At 30.5% G+C, this 19,283-nt stretch overlaps 3 protein-coding genes across 3 annotated transcripts; 2 read left to right on the top strand and 1 right to left on the bottom strand.

The window, feature by feature from the left end:
• The first annotated feature begins 9,485 nt into the window (after positions 1 to 9,485).
• LOC101254868 (probable pectate lyase 16) lies at positions 9,486 to 11,458 on the top strand. Its single transcript, XM_004233736.5, has 4 exons — positions 9,486 to 10,279; positions 10,591 to 10,694; positions 10,820 to 10,949; positions 11,047 to 11,458. The coding sequence occupies exons 1-4, from the start codon at positions 9,581 to 9,583 to the stop codon at positions 11,260 to 11,262; spliced, it is 1,149 nt and encodes a 382-aa protein (XP_004233784.1). The 5' UTR covers positions 9,486 to 9,580; the 3' UTR covers positions 11,263 to 11,458.
• Positions 11,459 to 13,223: 1,765 nt separating this feature from the next.
• On the top strand, positions 13,224 to 15,080 carry LOC101255166 (probable pectate lyase 16). Its single transcript, XM_004233737.5, has 4 exons — positions 13,224 to 14,082; positions 14,187 to 14,290; positions 14,363 to 14,501; positions 14,591 to 15,080. The coding sequence occupies exons 1-4, from the start codon at positions 13,339 to 13,341 to the stop codon at positions 14,810 to 14,812; spliced, it is 1,209 nt and encodes a 402-aa protein (XP_004233785.1). The 5' UTR covers positions 13,224 to 13,338; the 3' UTR covers positions 14,813 to 15,080.
• Positions 15,081 to 15,214: 134 nt separating this feature from the next.
• Positions 15,215 to 16,798, bottom strand: LOC101247978 (wall-associated receptor kinase-like 20). The gene is made up of 3 exons (XM_004232646.5): positions 15,840 to 16,798; positions 15,676 to 15,711; positions 15,215 to 15,576 (listed from the first exon to the last, which is right to left on the bottom strand). Exons 1-3 carry the CDS (start codon positions 16,633 to 16,635, stop codon positions 15,449 to 15,451), a joined length of 960 nt encoding a protein of 319 aa, XP_004232694.1. The 5' UTR covers positions 16,636 to 16,798; the 3' UTR covers positions 15,215 to 15,448.
• Positions 16,799 to 19,283: the final 2,485 nt, after the last annotated feature.

Genomic DNA, 19,283 nt, shown 5'->3' with positions numbered 1-19,283 from the left:
AAAGAATGTTTATCTTGGGGAGCAGGCAATATTTTGTGGGTCAACTCGTAATAAGTTACTCGTACAAGACTATTTACTGTTCCTCGATTTTAAAAAGAATAACCTACTTTTTATTTTTTAAAAAAAATTAAAATTATAACCATTCTTTTTGGCAATACATTAATTTAAGTTTTTTCATATGATATATTTTAGGTCATAAGATTAAAAGACATGTAGATATATTTGACATAATTTTAATTTAGGATTACAAAATTAAAAAAGAAAATTCTTAAATTCCGTATCAAGTCAAACAAAATTATTATTTTTTAAACGAATGAAGTACTCCCTCAATTAATTTTTAATTTTTATGATTTTCTTTTTAAAGTCAAACGATAAGAATTTTGACTTATATTTTACGGTGTATTTTTTTATTTTATTCATAAGCAAAAAAATACAATTTATAGTAATTTTCGTATAATTTTTTAATATCTAAATTTTTTATTAGAAGTGTAATGTAATCTAATTTAAATTCAAAAATTAATCAAATTGATTTTTTTTTAAAAGTGTAGTAATATTATGGAAAACTTTCACATATAGCCATTCAAAAACAATTAATTACTTTCTATAACTATAGTTTGATAATTACAATTTGTAGCTACATGTTATTTGGAGGGGAGAGGCGAACGAGACTGGGAGAGAGAGGAGAGAGGCGAGAGAGAGGGGGAAGAGAGTGGGAGAAAGGTGAATTTATATGTATATTGGTTAGATAATTGTATATTATATATATGTAATTGTATATATGGCAAGAGAGACTGGGAGAGGGAGGAGAGAGTCGAGCGAGACTGGTAGAGAGAGGCGAGCGAGAGAGGGAAGAGAGTGGGAGAGAGGTGAATTGTATATGTATATACTTGTATATAACTATATTATACATATACATTTGTATAAATGGCAAGCGAGATTGGGAGAGAGGCGAGGAGATTGAGAGAGGGAGGAGAGAAGCGAGAGAGACTGATAGAGGGAGGAGAGAAGCGAGCGAGAGAGGGCAGAGAGTGGAAGAGAGGTGAATTGTATATGTATATAGGCTAAAAAATGTATATTATACATATTTATTTGTATATGCTGGCGAATTATACATATAGAGACATGACTAATCATACAAACTCGAAGTCAGCCCATGTAATTAATGTATAGTGTTAGTCGCGAGTGATAATTATAGCAAACTATAACTATTATGAGTAATTAAATAATATAAATTTACTTATCCGCATAATTTTCCCTAATATTATGCTGTGAGTCAAAGTGTATACGATTTTTTTTAAAAAAGTCGAAAAGTGCTTACGCTTTGGTACTCTAGTGCTTCTATACCTGTGGAGTTATACATATAAAAGTCAACATGTCAAATTTAAGCCTTGCCTAATAAAATTGGAGAAACGGGCCATTCACATAGATTTAGCAAAACAAAATCTTGCTTTTATTTATACTATAATATAATATAATATTAGTTATAAAATACTACTATTAAACACGTTGTGTTCAAAGAAGTGCCTAATTTTTGTAAACTATTTGACTTCACGTATGTCGTCTTAGGTAAGCTGTGAACAGAGAACATTCCACTTTCTAGTAAAAAAAAACTCGAGTCAATTAATTTCATTTCCTCTATAAATACTCTTTCAATTCCTTCTCCAATTTCCATCCAAACATTTCAATTTTCTCTCTATATTTTGCATTCTAATATATTTCATCCAATTTACAAGAAGCCATGAATTGCATGAAAATTTTCATATTTTTAGCCATTATAATGGCTATATTTTCAGTAGCCTCATCAGTCGATGAATTAGAAGAAGAAATACTCGCAAAAGATGAGAATGAAGTTGAATCATTTGAAGTTCCTTTGAATGAAACTGATGAAAGTTCATCATCATCCATTATTCGAGGGGCTAGTCGTTTTCTTCTATCACATCATCACAAGTCGAAAACAATACATAAACGTATGACATGTAACAAGAACCCTAGAATATGTCGTTCCAAAGGTAGCCCGGGGTCCTTTTGCTGCAAGAAGAAGTGTGTAAACGTGTTGGCTGACAGGCAAAACTGTGGATTATGTGGGAAGAAATGCAGGTATAATGAGACTTGTTGTAGAGGGAAGTGTGTTAACACTTTGTTTCACAAGAAGCATTGTGGGGGTTGCGGTAACAAGTGCCAGCAAGGAAGTTCTTGTGTCTATGGAATGTGCAGCTATGCAAATTAAAGGACAATAAATTATTTATTTGGCTGATGTTCAAATTATAGTATTTGATTTGTAGGCAATGATTCCTTTTATTGCGTAGCAAATAAAGGATATGCCACATCATAAGTTGTTTAATTTGTTTCATTTTTTTTTTACAAAAATTGTACACCTTGTTATACGTAGATGACTAGAAGTGTTTCATTAACATGGATTATTATCTATCGATAAAAAACTGGACATTGGTCGTGTGATTCAACACAAAAAATCCCAAAATCATATATAGAGCTCATTGCTCTATGGATACTATCACTCCTCGCACTTCAAAAATTGGACATCAAAAGCAATAAATTGATTTACATCTTCGCTCTAATATCATGTTAAAATACATAATCATTTCATTTACCTTATTATAGGTAGATGTTCATTATACTTGTTCAGTTTAGAAAATCAAGAGATAATTTGTTATTTGCGTCTATTTTATCCTTACTATTAAATACTAGTTTATACTTAATTGTTACTCTCACCTAACACATTTTTCAAAATATTGTATTTAAAGGAAAAGGGTCAAATATGTCCCTAAACAATTTGTTAAGGTCTAGATATACCTTCCACTTAAAGTTTGGTTCAATCACGCCCTCGTCGTCCAACTTTTGGTCCAAATATGCCCTTATGGACATTAGTTGTCATGTTGGACATATCCAACTCATTTTTCATTTCTTTAAATGCCACATGGAATTGTCATGTCATTTTGACCTTACCACATAACATTTATATGAAAATGGAAAGATATTCGGATTCATAAACACCTAATCCGACCCATAAATCAGCTCCTTTTAAATTCACTATCGACCCATTTTTAACAATTTTATTTAATTTTTATTATTGCGGTAAATCCCGAAAATGAGTAATTGATTAATAAAAAATAGGAAAAATATGAAAAAATATAAAATTAACGCCAAAATTCACAAATAAATATAGTAACCTTAAATCTATCATTTCAATTTTTTAAAAAAATTATTTTTCGATAAATCTCGAAAATGAGTAATTAATTAATAAAAAATATGAAAAGTATAAAAAATATAAATTAACGCCATAAGTTCACAAATATATATAGTAACATTTCAATCTACAATTTTTTTAAATTTTTTATATTTTCGGCAAATCCTGAAAATGAGTAATTTTTTAATAAAAAGGGAAAAATATGAAAACAAAATAAAAAATATACGTCAAAATTCACAAATAAATATAGTAAACTTAAATTCAATAATTTCAACAAATTTTTTTATTTCATATTTTCCTATTTCTTTATTTGTGAATTTTTTGCGTAATTTTTATATTTTTCATATTTTTTGTTTAATAAACTCAATTTTGGGATTTATCGAAAAAATTAAAAATTAAAAATTAAAAAATGTTAAAATTTTTGAATTTAAGGTTACTGTATTTATTTTTTAATTTTTGGCGTTAATTTTATATTTTTTTCATACTTTTTATTAATCAATTGCTCATTTCAGGATTTATAAAAAAAATTAAAAAAATGTTTAAATTGAATTTAAGGTTATTATAATTATTTATGAATTTTTGGTGTTAATTTTATACTTTTTTCATATTTTTTGTTTAATAAACTCAATTTTGGGATTTATCGAAAAAATTAAAAATTAAAAAATGTTAAAATTTTTCAATTTAAGGTTACTGTATTTATTTTTTAATTTTTGGCGTTAATTTTATATTTTTTTCATACTTTTTATTAATCAATTGCTCATTTCGGGATTTATAAAAAAAATTAAAAAAATGTCTAAATTGAATTTAAGGTTATTATAATTATTTATGAATTTTTGGTGTTAATTTTATACTTTTTTCATATTTTCCTATTTTATTATTAATCAATTACTCATTTTCAAAATTTATCAAAAAATATAAAAATTAAACAAAATTATTGAAAATTGGTCGGATAATTTTATTTAAAATGGGGTTGATTTATGGGTCGGATTAGGTGTTTATGGTCCGAATATCTTTCCATTTTCATATAAATGTTATGTGGTAAGACCAAAATGACATGACAATTCCATTTAGTATTTAAAGAAATGAAAAATGAGTTGGATATGTCCAACATGACAACTAACGCCCATAAGGGCATATTTAGACCAAAAGTTGGACGGCGAGGGCGTTCATTACCAAACTTTAAACGGAGAGTATATCTAAACCTTTTCGAATAGTTTAGGGACATATTTGACTCTTTTCCCTATATTTAATAAAGTCAAAGGATAAAATAGTAATATTACCTTATTATTTATTGTTTCTTAAGTGGACGTAGTTGTAAATTAGCAAATACGTGGACCGTGGTGTGCAAGTGTACTAATTAAGCATATTTACTTCTTCACAAGTAGGAAATTTTAAAACTCCAGCTACCTTCATTTACTATGTCCAAGAACATTACAAGTATGTGGAGCACGTCACTTAATTAAGAATATAATTAAGTTAAGAAAATAACTTGCAATCCAGAAAATTGACGTGTTATTACTTGGATATATAATTAGTCGGATATTAATTACACATCTAAATAATGATAAAGTATAGTGATTATAATAACTTTTTCATTTGTGATAACATAATTACAATGCAATTCCAGCTAGTAATCATATTTGATTGCACGAGTACAATTCTAATTTAATATTCTTTTTTAAAAAAAGTTAAACAATTTTTTCTTCACATAAACATGTAAATAAATTTTAACATGTAGCAGAATTTACGTAATATACAAGATATAGTAATTTTTTTAGAAAGAATTTGAAAATCATATAATAATTACTTAATGTAATTGCTACGTACTTATTAATTATTTAATTTTCTCAGGCGTGGAAATTATTGTGCATAAAAGAAAATTGAGAATAATATTGTGCTGTACAGTATAAATTATGAAGTATACAAAAAAAGAGAAAAAACATTAAAGCACAAAAATTCTTCATGTCTTGTCACCCAACAACTAGCAGATTGACCAAACGTTCAGCTGATCGAACAACTGATTACTAAAGTCCGGAGGAGTTTAAGTAGACGGGAGGTTTTAACTAAACAAAATCATTATATAAAGTCATTTATTAAAATAATATGTTTCTCTAAAATTTTACAAAATTAGTATAAACGTATTCCACAGTAACGTTTTAGGATATAATTTATTTTTTAAAAATTAATGGCGTCAGATTGATATACGTTACTCACAGTAACGTTTTACTCCTAAAACGTTACTCACAGTAACGTTTTAGGAGTAAAACATTACTGAAAATAACATTTTAAAAGTAAAACGTTACTTACAATAACGTATATCAATCTAATGCTGTTAGTTTTTTAAAAATAAAATATACCCTAAAACGTTACTGTGAAATACGTTTATACTAGTTTTGTAAAATTTTAGAAAAATATATTACTTTGGTAAATTGTTTTATATAATGACTTAGTTTGGTTTAAAATTCAGTAGACAGAGTAAAAGATAAAATAATCACAAGCAAAATCAAAATCACTTAAAAGATAAATTTATGTAATTTATCACGAAAAATAAAATAATAACTTGAATAGATAAGCAAAAAATTACTTGTCATCGTATTGAATTATACGGATAGAAGTAAAAATTATTTACAATGATAATGCATTAATATTGATTCTTTTCCAAGTATTTTTAACTTGGGAGTGAGTCAACTCCTAATAATTATACTATATATTAGTACTATATTGCAAGTCAAAATGCATCCGCTAAATAAAAAAAAAGTACGTACGATTTGGTACATTAGTGCTTCTATACCTGTGTTTGTTATATATAAAAGTCAACACGTGAAAATTAAACCTTTGCCTAAATAAACTGCAGAAACACTTGGTGCTGCCAGCCTGCCATTCACATAGATTTTATTTAATAAAACTAAATATTGCCTAATTATTTGCATAGGATAGATTCGTTTCAAATTGGCAACTAAATGCGGGTGGCTTTTAGTATAAAATATGATTAAACAAAAAGGAATTTTGAACACATTTTGTTTAAGGAAGTGCCTAATTTTGATTAACTATTTGACTTCACATATGTCGTCGTATAAAGTTAGTTTTAATTTGAACTAAGACCACTCCACTAGCAAAAACGAGTCAAATAGTTCCTCTACAAAATTCATTTAATTTCCACTATAAATACTCTTTCATTCCTTCTCAAAATCCCATCCAAACATTTAATTTCTCTCAATATTTCATCTCATAATATCACAAGTATTAGCCATGAATAGCTTGAAAATTTTCTTTTTGCTAGCCATTATAATGGCCTCATTCACTATACTTTCAGTAGCGTCATCAGCTAATGAATTAGAAGAAAAAATGCCGGTAAAAAATAAGAATATGGTTGAATCATTTGAAGTTCCTTTGAATGAAACTGAAGAAAGTTCATCATCTATTCAACGGTTTCTAGGACATAAATCACCTTATTATTACAAGTCTAAAATCATACAAAAACGTATGAGTACATGTAACAAGAACCCTAGAATATGTCGTGCTAAAGGTAGCCCAGGGCCATTTTGCTGCAAGAAGAAGTGTGTAAACGTGTTTGTAGACAGGCAAAACTGTGGATATTGTGGGAAGAAATGCAGGTATAATGAGACTTGTTGCAATGGGCAGTGTGTTAACACTTTGTTTCATAAGAGGCATTGTGGTGGTTGCGGTAACAAGTGCCAACAAGGAAGTTATTGTGTCTATGGAATGTGCAGCTATGCAAATTAATTAGAGGTTATTATAAGGACAATTCAATTATTTATTTGGTTCTACAAATTATTTTACTGTTTAATTTAATTAAATTTGATTGTAGGCAGTGATTCCTTTTATTGTGTATCAAAAAGATTATAATGACAACATGAATGAAATCATATGAGATTATATTAATGTATTACTGAAATACAGCATGTGGCAGCGTAAACCATAATTAAATAACAAAGGAGAAATCAAACCCAGCCAGTCTAACCCGTTTAATAACCCCCTTCATCAGTTCAACTCATTAAACCCAATCCATTAAAAGTGAGGTTGATATATATCTCAAATTGATTTATGAGAAATCTTATCAAAATATTTTTAGAACACCTTTTTTTTTCCAGTTTTATATGTTATATATAGCCTGATAGCCATATAAAGAAAAATATAATTTTATAGGTACTAGATTTTAAAAGATCAAGTAAACCAATTAAGCTGAGTAAGGCTGGATTGAGTCTTGATGCGTTATGTAATTCATTATCCAGCCCATTTTGACCTGGACAAATTTGGGTTGAATTGAGTCTTGACCTGAAGATTGTCCTGATCCATTATGACTCGCCCAAATTTGACTCAATCTGTCCGATTGTCACCCATAAATAAAATTAATTTAGGGTACTGTCTCTGGATAATTTTACGTTAAAATGGACTACAAAGTTTCTAATTTCAAAATTCGACCTCCATTTACTAGGTCCAAGAGCATCACAAGTATATGTTGCGCACGTCAAAGTGCGTCCTAAAACTTGCCTCTCAATTACTAGGTCCGGTCGTTTGGGTGTGAAAGTATCAAATAACACAAATACACTGAGACCTTATTTTTTAGATTAAAATAAGAGTATGTTTGCATATACAACTTTGGACCTAACGACTGTCCAATAACTTTTTGAAATGGGTAATCTCTATTGGCAACAACCACTATAGTAGTTGCGGAACTCTGGCCGGAAAAGGAGCACTTGATGATGTTGTGTTTTTAACTTGTATTCTTTACGTGACTCATTTAATTCATGGGCATATCGCATGAATTAATGTATACAAAAGAAGGGCTTAGGCAGCAGTAGATTTAGAAATCCAATAGCAGGGAGACGTAAGTTATGACTTGTGATTCATAGCATCTAAGCCTAGCTAAGAAAAACAATTAAATTTGGAATATCAACCTGCAGTATATAACCTGTCCATAGTGTCAAAGCTAGGATTTTTCGACATACGTATAGTATTTAAAGTTTATAGGTAATTTCGAAGTTTGTTGTATACCATGGTGAAATTAGAGGCAAAAAATAAGGCATCGGAATTGTGGTCTTTTTATAAAACTAGATATTTTATGTATATATTTTTATAAAATTTGTATAATGTTATATTTTGGCACCCATACTAAAAAGTCTAACTTAAAGTCCGCAGTCTAAAGGGTATAAAATGTTAACAAAAATTCTAAAATATGAATTTTTATTTTAACCAAAAGAGCAGAATCGCTAGAAGAGGAGCGATTTTTATTGTCGAAAAAAATGTGATAAAAAGAAATCGCTGCCTTAGCAGCGATTTTTAAAATATTTTTTTAAAATAATTTTTTAATAAATCGCTCCCTAAGCAGCGATTTTCTTAAGTTTTTATTTAAAATTAAAAAAAAATTAGGAGCAGATCGCTGCAAGTGCAGCATTTGTCTCCAATTTCTGGGAAGCCGTGCTCATTGGCCTGTGGCGGGGGTAATAATTATTCTATATTGCTGGGGTAAATAGCCCCTTTCCCAACCCGAACTTGGTTTATCTGATGCTTGGCAAAATCAATTTTTTAGAAAAAATTTGATTGCTACTTATTTTAAAAAATCATTAAAAAAAATTATTTTGGAATAAGTAGTAGAAAAATTTAAAATTGGAAAAAATAAAAAAACAATTTGGAGACAAATCGCTACCGTTGCAGCGATTTGCTCTTAGTTTTTTTTTTAATAAATAATTTAAAAAATTAAAGAAATCACTGATTAGACAGCGATTTATTAAAAATTACTTTTTCCGGCGAGCGAAATTGCTGCCCTTCCGGCTATTTTGCACTTTTGATTAAAATAAATATTCATATACCGTTTTAAAATTTTTATTAACATTTTATACTTTTTAGACTCCGAACTCGGATTAAACCTATATTATTGGTTTCCCTCTTTCCATGCTAGCTCCTCCCATGACCAAGATTATCTCCAACTATCTTTTTGTTCTCAACTTTTTTCTATTTTCTATATTATGTTAATTGTCCAAATATCATTTTTCTGTTTGAGCCGAAAATAATGCACAATAATTGAGTAACATTCAGTGTCCGTGCATATTTTCAAATTTTAACGTTTTACTACTTTATTCTTTGATTATATAAGTCAAATATCACTATACTCAAATCCCAGTTATATTAAGTGTTACTAAAGAATAAAATTTGCTTAACTCTCTCAAAAAGTCAATCATCCAAAGCTCGTGCAATCACGTCTATTAATGTTCCCTTAAATCTTAGCCAAAATGCTGACTGAATATTGCAAAAAGAATTAGTCTCAATATTCTATATCATCGTGGGCACCACCTTTGTCATACCCTAATATATATCGAACAATTTTCCATAGTTTGTATACTTAATTATCTCATCATGGCTTCTTTAGCACTTGTACTTGCTCTTCTTTTCTTGTGTATCTCAACGTTACAAGCCGAGTACTATGCACCTAGTAAAAACTATTATGCACCTTCTACTACTAAAAAAACCATGAACGTGATCGATTCATGTTGGCGTGCCAAGTCAAACTGGGCCAAAAATCGCTATGCATTAGCCGATTGTGCTGTCGGCTATGGCAAAGCAGCTATCGGAGGGAAAAACGGTGCGATATACGTCGTTACTAACCCGTCCGATGACCCGGTCAACCCTAAACCGGGTACACTAAGATATGGTGTAATCCAATCTAAACCACTGTGGATTATTTTCAACAAGGATATGGTTATAACGTTAAAGAATGAGCTTATGATCAATAGTTACAAAACTATTGATGGAAGGGGTGCAAAAGTTGAAATTGCATATGGACCTTGTATAACAATTCAACGTGTTAGTCATGTGATTATACATGGGATCAGTATACATGATTGTAAGCCGGGGAAAAGAGGTATAGTCCGGGATAGTCCGGTGCATGCCGGCCATCGTAACGGCGCCGACGGAGACGGCATTGATATATTTCAATCCACTCATGTTTGGATAGACCATTGTTATCTTGCACGTTGTACCGATGGACTTATTGACGTTATTCATGCTTCTACTGGTGTTACCATTTCAAATAACTACTTCACTCAGCATGATAAAGTAAGTCTATGTTAAATGAGTGTGTTGATTAAATATTTTTTCACTTCTTAAAAATAAAAGAAAATGATTTTTCTAGTGGAAATAAGTTTTAAATGACATTTCAACACTGCCCCACCTTTTTTCCTTACTTATCAAATTTTTATTTTCTAAGAATAACATTTTTCTAAACACACCCTTAGTGAGACATTAGAATCTGCATTTAATGAAGTGATAGATACGAAATGTTAAATAAGCTAATTAAGCTAGTGCAAACCATGATTTTTATTGTGTGTCATTTTCTTTTAATATACTGACAAAGGTCTGATGAGCAGGTTATGTTATTTGGGCACAATGATAACAATAAAGAAGACAAGATTATGAAAGTTACGGTAGCTTTCAACTACTTTGGCCCTGGTTTAATTGAAAGAATGCCAAGGTATATACAATTTCTCAACCCCCACTTCCCAAAAAAAAAATGTCTTACATTATACATACATATTTATTTAATTGTAAAAATTACGACTTCTTACATGAAAAAGACAAATATATATATACGTGCAGAGTAAGGCTAGGTTATGCTCATGTGGCCAACAATCGTTACGAAAAATGGTTGATGTATGCTATTGGTGGAAGTGCTAATCCAACCATATTTAGTGAAGGAAATTATTTTTTGGCATCTAAATCCACACAAGTGAGTCTTCAAGTCTGTGACATTCTTTCCTTTTTAGTTTATTCAGAACGAACGAATATGTATATCAATCAATATTAACAAAATAACTTATTGATAGGTTACAAAAAGGGAATCTAAGAATGGATGGCAAAATTGGAAGTGGAGGTCTTCAAAGGATAAATTTTTGAATGGAGCCTATTTTATACCATCTGGTTATGGTACTACTAATCCATATTACTCAAAGGCTCAATCATTTCCTGTGGCTGATGGATCTATGGTTCCTTCTTTAACTGCTGATGCTGGACCTTTGCGTTGTACTTCTTACAAATGTTAACCCCCTTCTTTTTTGGGCCTGGAATTATTTTAAGTGCATAATTGTTTGTTTTGTTTATGCACTAATTTTTATTTTATTTACTTCTACCAAATGGGGAGTCTTAAAAAACTAGAATCCCTGAGAATGAGATGACTACTGTATTGAGGATCCATTTTGGATATTGTGTTGTTCATTAAAAGAAAAACTTTCATGTAAATATGAGTTTAGTTTATATAGTTGGACAGATCGATTCAATTGCTCTTTCCCTTAATTTTTGACTTAAATTGAATGAATAATAATATTCGCAAGTGTCTGTTAGTCATTACTTTTTGATTCGTCGATGAAGTTAAATAAACTATTTTTTTTTTAAAAAAAAGAGTAATCTCAGGCAATAAAAATAAGATCTATAAGTGACAGTTATTTTAAATTTAGTTCAAAATCATGTTTTTATATCACATGTTCAAACACAAGCTTAAAGTTACGCGTGCAAATGATGTTACTATATCTTATGTACAAAATAGTACATTTCTTTTTTCGTTCAAAAGTTAGCACCAAATATAACTATCCGGGTTTATTTAAATTTGAGTTAGATATCGCTTATTATTAATCCAATTTATTTGATCCGTATAAATTCATTTGAACCCATTCAAACTTATAAGGAAAAGGGGAAAAAACAGTAAATGTTGGAAGAAGAAAAAAATCCATTGGAAGTAAAATGGATTTGCCTGAAATTTTTGAGGGATAAATTTTCCATCAAGGAAAAAGAAAACTGACACAATTAGAATCGTACCCCGTTTACCTCTTGAAAGGAATAAATGAATCCCCTTGATCTTAGACAAAATTAATTGAATCATTGCATTATTTTTAAAATATCAAAATTAGCCCTCAATTAGTATGGATTATATAACATACACTTTTTTTAATAATTAAAAATTATAAGCAAATATTTGTGTAGAATTTTAAATCATTAACGCATCTTCTTATGTTATTGATTTTCTACCTTAGTTTTGATTTTGATTTTCAAAACCTCTTTTTCCTTCGTGGGTTATTCTTTTTGTAGAGCTTTCAATTTTAAAATGTGTTGATTCATCTTCTTATGTTATTAATACCATCGATGTACGTTATACTCCAACTAGTTCATTTTGCATAGCACATTTATTCTATTTTTTTTTTTTTTTTACATATTTAAAGGTCTAATGAATTTGAAAACAAAATATTCTAATTTTAAATGATAATACGGATTTTTTTTTCCAACAACATTTTTGAAATCTACTGCAGATATATGTTGATGTAGAATTATGAACCGAACTTGAGGTTGACTTCATCGAAGTCCCTCAACAGTATCGTTCAAAAGAGATTAAATTAATTTTTTGAGCATTTGTTTATAAAAATGTGATTAATTGAAGAGAATTTTCTTTTTTATTGGAAGTGTAACGACAGACATAATTTAATTAACGTGCATGACACATCAATTGTTAATAGTATAATGTTGAGCACTACTACTATATGAAAAATGGAATCGTTACGTGGCAAGGTCTAGATTTCATGAATATTAATTAATGTAAATTTATTATTATTAATTGTAGGATATTCCAAAAACAAGGATCATGATCTTCCAGTGCATTGGTTAGTTATAGTCCTAGAATCTTACAGAACACGTGTCTTATATTAGAACTCGTAGTCCCCCAAACTTGAATCTAATTTATTATCCTCAAGATGATATGTTTTGAACCGTTAAATAGTTAAAAAGTACTTTTAATATGTGTAATATTGTTTATTTGGATGAAGTTTATACGTTTTCTCTTAAAAGGTTACACACTTTATAAATAATATTTTTTAAAAAAAAATTAATTATCAATATGAAATTTTATTCATACTGACATATTATATACGTAGGCATGCAATGCTTACTCGAATAGTTGAACGTATCTTCTAATTTTGTAGCTCGTGCTCTCACGTTCAATGTTTAAGTTCCAAAAATCTCACCAAACAGCTAAATGAAATTGATATATTTTCCAAAACATGCCAACCACTACTACTATAGACTATTTAAATTTCACTCTTATGATTATTCTCATTGCATCACATAGTTAAGCCATGGCAAAATCAATTAATTCCCTCCAAATACTTTCATGGCTTCTAATTATTTGTTCTTTTTTCACCATTGTAGCTAGTAAATCAAGTGATAAAGATGAAACTAAATCACTACATGATTTTTTTCCAAGTTATGATCCTCAGCCTCACAAAAACGGCCTACTCAATGTCATCGACTCGTGTTGGAGATGGAAAGGCGATTGGTCATCCAATCGGAAGGCTTTAGCGGATTGTGCAATAGGCTTTGGAAGTAGTACCATAGGTGGTAAATATGGTGACATTTATATTGTGAATGACTCTTCTGATGACCCTATAAATCCTAAACCAGGCACACTTAGGTATGGTGCAATTCAGTCCGAGCCACTTTGGATAATTTTCAAAAGGGACATGGTACTTACACTTGAAAATGAACTTATGGTGAATAGTTATAAGACTATCGATGGCAGAGGAGCGAAAGTGGAAATCTCTAATGGTCCATGTATCACATTGGACTATGTCACAAATGTTATTATTCATGGGATTAGTATTCATGATTGTAAGCCTGGTAAAAAGGGTATGGTTAGGAGTAGTCCTGAACATGTTGGTGAAAGATCAGGCTCTGATGGTGATGCTATAAGTGTGTTTACATCGTCCAATGTTTGGATTGATCATTGCTATCTTGCTCGTGCAACGGATGGACTACTCGATGTTATTCATGCTTCAACTGCAGTAACCATTTCCAACAATTACTTCACTGAGCATGACAAAGTAAGTCATGTAGTTGTCAATGGATATATTCGAGTCAAAACTATATTATAGTTGAAACATGTAGTGATGTATGTTTTAGTTCTGACTTTAAACCAAATTTCCAGGTTATGTTATTGGGACACAACGATGAATATACTGCGGACAGAAACATGAAAGTCACTGTAGTTTACAACCATTTTGGCCGCGAATTAGTTCAGAGAATGCCAAGGTACATATTCAAGATTGATCAAAATAATTGAGCAAGATTATCAAACATTTGACAATTTTTTTCCCCTTACAGGGTTAGGCATGGGTATGCTCATGTGGCCAACAACTATTATGATCAATGGTTAATGTATGCTATTGGTGGTAGTGCAGATCCAACAATATTCAGTGAAGGAAATTATTTCATTGCTCCTGACAAAGCTTACAACAAAGAGGTATACTAACATCAAACTACCTGTTCTCAAATTGGAAATCACAAAAAAAAACAACTTATACTAATGTCATCGCCATCGTTATGTTACAGGTTACCAAGAGGGAGACTGAAGAAAAAGGATGGAAGAGTTGGAAATGGAGATCCTCCAATGATATGTTTATGAATGGAGCTTATTTTCTTCCATCTGGATATGGAAGTATTGCTCCAAAATACACGAGAGGACAATCGTTCATTGTTGCTCACGGAGCATTTACTCCCTCTTTAACTTCCAATGCTGGTCCTCTTCAATGTGTTGTCAATGAACCTTGCTAAATGCTGATACAAAATTTCCTTCTTTCCTTTTCCTATCATCAGCATGCCCTGTTATCTTCGACAGGATTTTTTAATGTCTTGACATGTCTAATTTATACTTCGCGAATACATAGTTAGCTTGAAAGATTCAGGCTTTAGGAGTACAAGTTTCTTTGAGATATGAAGAATGTTGTATTCCTAATGATAGTTTATACAGAATTTTTTCTGTTAAGAATGACAATATATTTTTAAAGGGTGTAATACAACATAAACTGTATCTCTTGTTGAATTGTATATGCTTCTATCATCTATAAAATGTCTGTTAGCAAAGAGTACTGGTTGCAACAGAACTTTATGCTAAAAACTAGACATCATAGATATTCAAATACATGAACAGAAAACAAAAGGCCTCACAAGGTATAGTGGTTCTCTAAAGACATTCCTTACTCCACATACAAGCAATGTCAAAACATGCTAAGACAAAAAGTTGATTCCTTTAACTTACAAACAGAACCAATTAAAGTGCAAGAATAATCTAAGCTATATAAAAAAGTAAAAGAGAAAAGGGGGGAAAACAAGTCGAAAAATGGTGAAGAAAAGTGAGAAAAAAAAGAGGAAGAAATAGAGCAATTTTTTAGTTTACTTCAAAAGAAGATCTCAGAAGAGTCTATTCTCATTGGTTTGAACTCCATGAGTTACCGGTGCTTTTGCTCTGAGTTTCTTCAAGTACCATACACCAGCTCCGATTCCAAATGCCCCTGCTACTGAAATTGCAGTTGCTGTTCCTGCAGCAATTCGAATAGTCAAGTTATACAATTGAAAGCTCTTAATATATCAATCTGCCAATGGGAATGAATAGATCGATAAAATCTAGTAATACTTACCTGCTACAACTCCTCTTCTGTGAGAGCTCGTATGATCTGCAAATCATTAACAACAAATCAACTTGATCTGTATATACTTCATTTAATAAGATTTGAGTAAATTAACTAACTCTAACATGTTAAATTAGATTGAGTGCATATTAATTTAAATCCTTCGTACGTACCATTACAGTAAGTAGTACTGTTCCCTTTGTCACACAGGCACAAGAAATCCTGTGTTTCTATATCAAATCCACAAGTTCCCCCTCCCTTAGCAGTATCTTGACACTGCAAGCATCGCGTAGTGACTGGAATATCAAAATCAACTCTAATCCCATACTCAGGAGCCTGATCAAACGCGGGGGTTGAACCAAGATTCCTCCAATACACACTAGTATAGCTTGCACAATGCTTCAACATCAGCCTCAAAGATTCAGTAGCTTTGGGATAGTAAGAACAACAAGAGCTACTCCTCAAAGCAGTAGGACATTCAGGCATGTGCCTACAAAGATAACTCGAACTATCACAAGTTGAATCACACTGATCAGGGAAACGCTCGCAGAACATTGGTTTTGGCTCAACTAACACATCACTTTCACTACAATTAAAGAACAAGTAGTCATTTTCAGAGGACAAAGTGAAATGTGTGCTAGTATCTAGGCTAAACGGCCTGGTAGGTCGAAAATTGTCACCATCTAGACAATTCCACATTAAGGGATCGGTCACAAGAATATGTGGATCCATATAACTCAAATTTCTAACAGGATATCTACCAGAAGGGGTTCTGAGTTGAAGCTGACCACCAGTGCATACAAGAATGTGTCGATAAAATGGACTTCCACAGCCATCATCAATGCCAAAAGGATACTGAATTGGGATATCGCCACAAGAATTTCTACAAATGCTTGATTGAGCTTCTGTTATGCATAGAAATTGAAGTACAAGGAAAATAATAAAGATGGACAAATTTGAAATGGCCATGTGAGATTTGCTTGAAGATTTTCTCTACCAAGATTTTGTATAGTTAAGGAAAACTGTAGCATTGGGAAAGTGTTTATGGAGAATCTTTGCTGTTGGTTTTTGCTTTATATACCTTTCACTTTTTTTTCTTTCTTTTTCTTTTCAGAAGTTTCATTTTGTAAATGCTTTTGCTTTGCTTAACTTTAAATTTTTAAAAGAAAAGAAACATGTTATTGTTTGGCACTAATAACAGTTGTAATATCTACTTCCATTATGAAGATTAGCTGCACGCTAATTTTCTTTGCTAATTAACAAATTTGGCCATACTATTTCAGTATTTGCAAAATACATGTTGAAAAAAGAGGACGAATCGAAATATAATTGCTACATCAAAAAGCTGGAGAATCAAACCTATTCCAACAAGATAAAAGTTCATATAATCAATTAATCCCGGAAAAAAAATCTTGCTTTTTTGAACATTGAACGAACCTTTGACCAAATGTTTCTCTGGACAATGTTTTCATAGTTTGAGATTAAAGTGGATGTCCAATCTTTGGTACATTTAAGTATTTTTGCAATTTTTCTCTCCTTTCTCATTTTGTGATTTTTGGTTCTTCTTCTCGATTCAAATGTCTATCTTTCAACTTTATAAATTAACTAAAACCTCACAAAATATAATTAATTCTTACAAAGAGATGGACTCAGGCAAACTCTTCTTCATACAAAGCTACCATGAGAGTCGGAGAAAATTTTTAATAAAATAAATTAGAGTTGTTGGGCTAGCTCATCTCATCCAAGTTAATTCATATAGGCTTTGATATTTTACAGGTCAGGCCGGGCTAATCTATTTTTGACGTGAGTCAGAAAATGAATCCATGAGTACATGGGCTACGAGCTTGCCGAGTCAACCCACTTTAAAAAAAATATATATATATATATATTTTTATAATTATTAACAAATCATAAATGACACAATTACCGGATAGAAAGGTACTATTTCCTGAACACATTTTTGGGCTTTATAATCCCTATTGGACCGAATAGTTTTACAGAATAATACTCATAAAGTGACACGATTTTTCACTTCAGATGTTTAGTCTTTAATTTTTGTCTGCAGTTGGCAAATGTGCTATGGGTTTCTAATAGGTATTAATCCAAAAGGGAAGTAATTAAGTGCACGATTGGGCTTCAATTTACGTCTCTTGGGTCTTCCTTGTAGAATCTGATTTTTCTTCACAAGCCCATATCTAAGTTCATTGGATATATTGTGTGAAATCAAGCAGTATCATCCTAGTAATGATGTTGGACTGTTTCTCTCAAGGGATAATTACGAACATATACTTCGACCAACCAATTTACAAAATATTATGTATGATATATATAGATGATATTTTATATTAAATGTATATATTTTATACACAACACATACACCCTCAATATGTGTATAATAGTGTGTATATATATATATATATAAATATAATGTACATTTCGATCATGTTAATAAATTAGTTAGTCCAACGTGGTATATTGGTAGCTTTCCCTTTCCCTGATTCAACAAAACCACAAGTATATTAGTAATTAAGCTTAGACTAAAAACTTGTCACTTGCATGACCAACTTGTGAGTATATATATAAAAATTGCTTGCAAGATTTTTTCTAATAAGAAATGCATTATATTGCCCCCACACAACATAAAAAATGACAATACAAATTCGTATTGAATTTCAAAATAGAAGCTTAATACTCCTTTCGTCTGGTAATGTTTGTTATGATTTCTATTTTTAGAGTTAAACTATAAATATTTTGACTAACATTTTAAAATGTATTTTTTTTATCATATTAATATGCAAACAATTGTAATTTATAGTACTTTTCATATAGTTTTAGAATATCTAATTTTTTTTGTTAAAATATCAAATTAATGTGATCTAATTTAACTTTGAAAATTAATCAAATTGAGTTTAGAAAAACGCAACATAACAAACAATACCGAACGATGGGAGTAGTATAGTTATAATCAATGTAAAATTTTATCATTTTTATCATCAAATGAAAAAATGAACACGTAATTGATGGCGGCAAGTCTATAACTCTCTCAAATTAAGTTACTTGTTTTGATTATTATCAATCTAGATTCATCAAAGCGATCACAAAAACACCATCCAGTTGTGTTTGTGTCCCATCCACCACTTTTATATTAATATAAGTTATCTTATTTACATTAATTATAACTAATCAAATCCTGATAAAGATCGATTATCATTCTCATGCACCTGATATTTCATAAATAAATAAAAATATTTTTTCATAAAATGCATTGAAGATCATACCTAAAAACAAACCCTAGAAATGCATGATCAGTTACCGAAAATATTTAGGCCTTATTTGGTCCTAAATGTAGGTGTGACTAATTATGTCTCTACATTGCCCATATTTTGTGATGGTTTTTAATTATGTCTGTCATAATTAACAAATTTGGATAAGTTTATTTTCATATCATACTATCTCACAAGTTATGTCCGACGTGAATGACTTCACTTTCTAAAGAACTTATGATCCTTGTAATGGAGAAAAGTTAAAGATCAATCTATTTGAAGGATAAATACTACAATTTTTATGAATTACTCCCACAATTACATTTTATTTGACTCCATTGATTTGACACTCCT

Source organism: Solanum lycopersicum, chromosome 2, assembly GCF_036512215.1.
Source record: "Solanum lycopersicum chromosome 2, SLM_r2.1".
Taxonomy (NCBI): Eukaryota; Viridiplantae; Streptophyta; class Magnoliopsida; order Solanales; family Solanaceae; genus Solanum; species Solanum lycopersicum.
Note: the sequence above shows the minus strand (reverse complement) of the source record. Positions and strands in the feature narration are given on the sequence as shown.

What these genes read in the sequence shown, in the direction of transcription:
- LOC101254868 (XM_004233736.5), top strand. Translation starts at nt 9,581, where the DNA reads ATGGCTTCTTTAGCACTTGTACTTGCTCTTCTTTTCTTGTGTATCTCA. An exon ending in TTAATTGAAAGAATGCCAAG is followed by an intron (nt 10,695 to 10,819) that starts GTATATACAATT and finishes ATATACGTGCAG; the next exon opens with AGTAAGGCTAGGTTATGCTC. An exon ending in TGGCATCTAAATCCACACAA is followed by an intron (nt 10,950 to 11,046) that starts GTGAGTCTTCAA and finishes ACTTATTGATAG; the next exon opens with GTTACAAAAAGGGAATCTAA.
- LOC101255166 (XM_004233737.5), top strand. Translation starts at nt 13,339, where the DNA reads ATGGCAAAATCAATTAATTCCCTCCAAATACTTTCATGGCTTCTAATT. An exon ending in TTAGTTCAGAGAATGCCAAG is followed by an intron (nt 14,291 to 14,362) that starts GTACATATTCAA and finishes TTCCCCTTACAG; the next exon opens with GGTTAGGCATGGGTATGCTC. An exon ending in ACAAAGCTTACAACAAAGAG is followed by an intron (nt 14,502 to 14,590) that starts GTATACTAACAT and finishes GTTATGTTACAG; the next exon opens with GTTACCAAGAGGGAGACTGA.
- LOC101247978 (XM_004232646.5), bottom strand. Translation starts at nt 16,635, where the DNA reads ATGGCCATTTCAAATTTGTCCATCTTTATTATTTTCCTTGTACTTCAA. An exon ending in CAGTACTACTTACTGTAATG is followed by an intron (nt 15,712 to 15,839) that starts GTACGTACGAAG and finishes AATGATTTGCAG; the next exon opens with ATCATACGAGCTCTCACAGA. An exon ending in CAGAAGAGGAGTTGTAGCAG is followed by an intron (nt 15,577 to 15,675) that starts GTAAGTATTACT and finishes GAATTGCTGCAG; the next exon opens with GAACAGCAACTGCAATTTCA.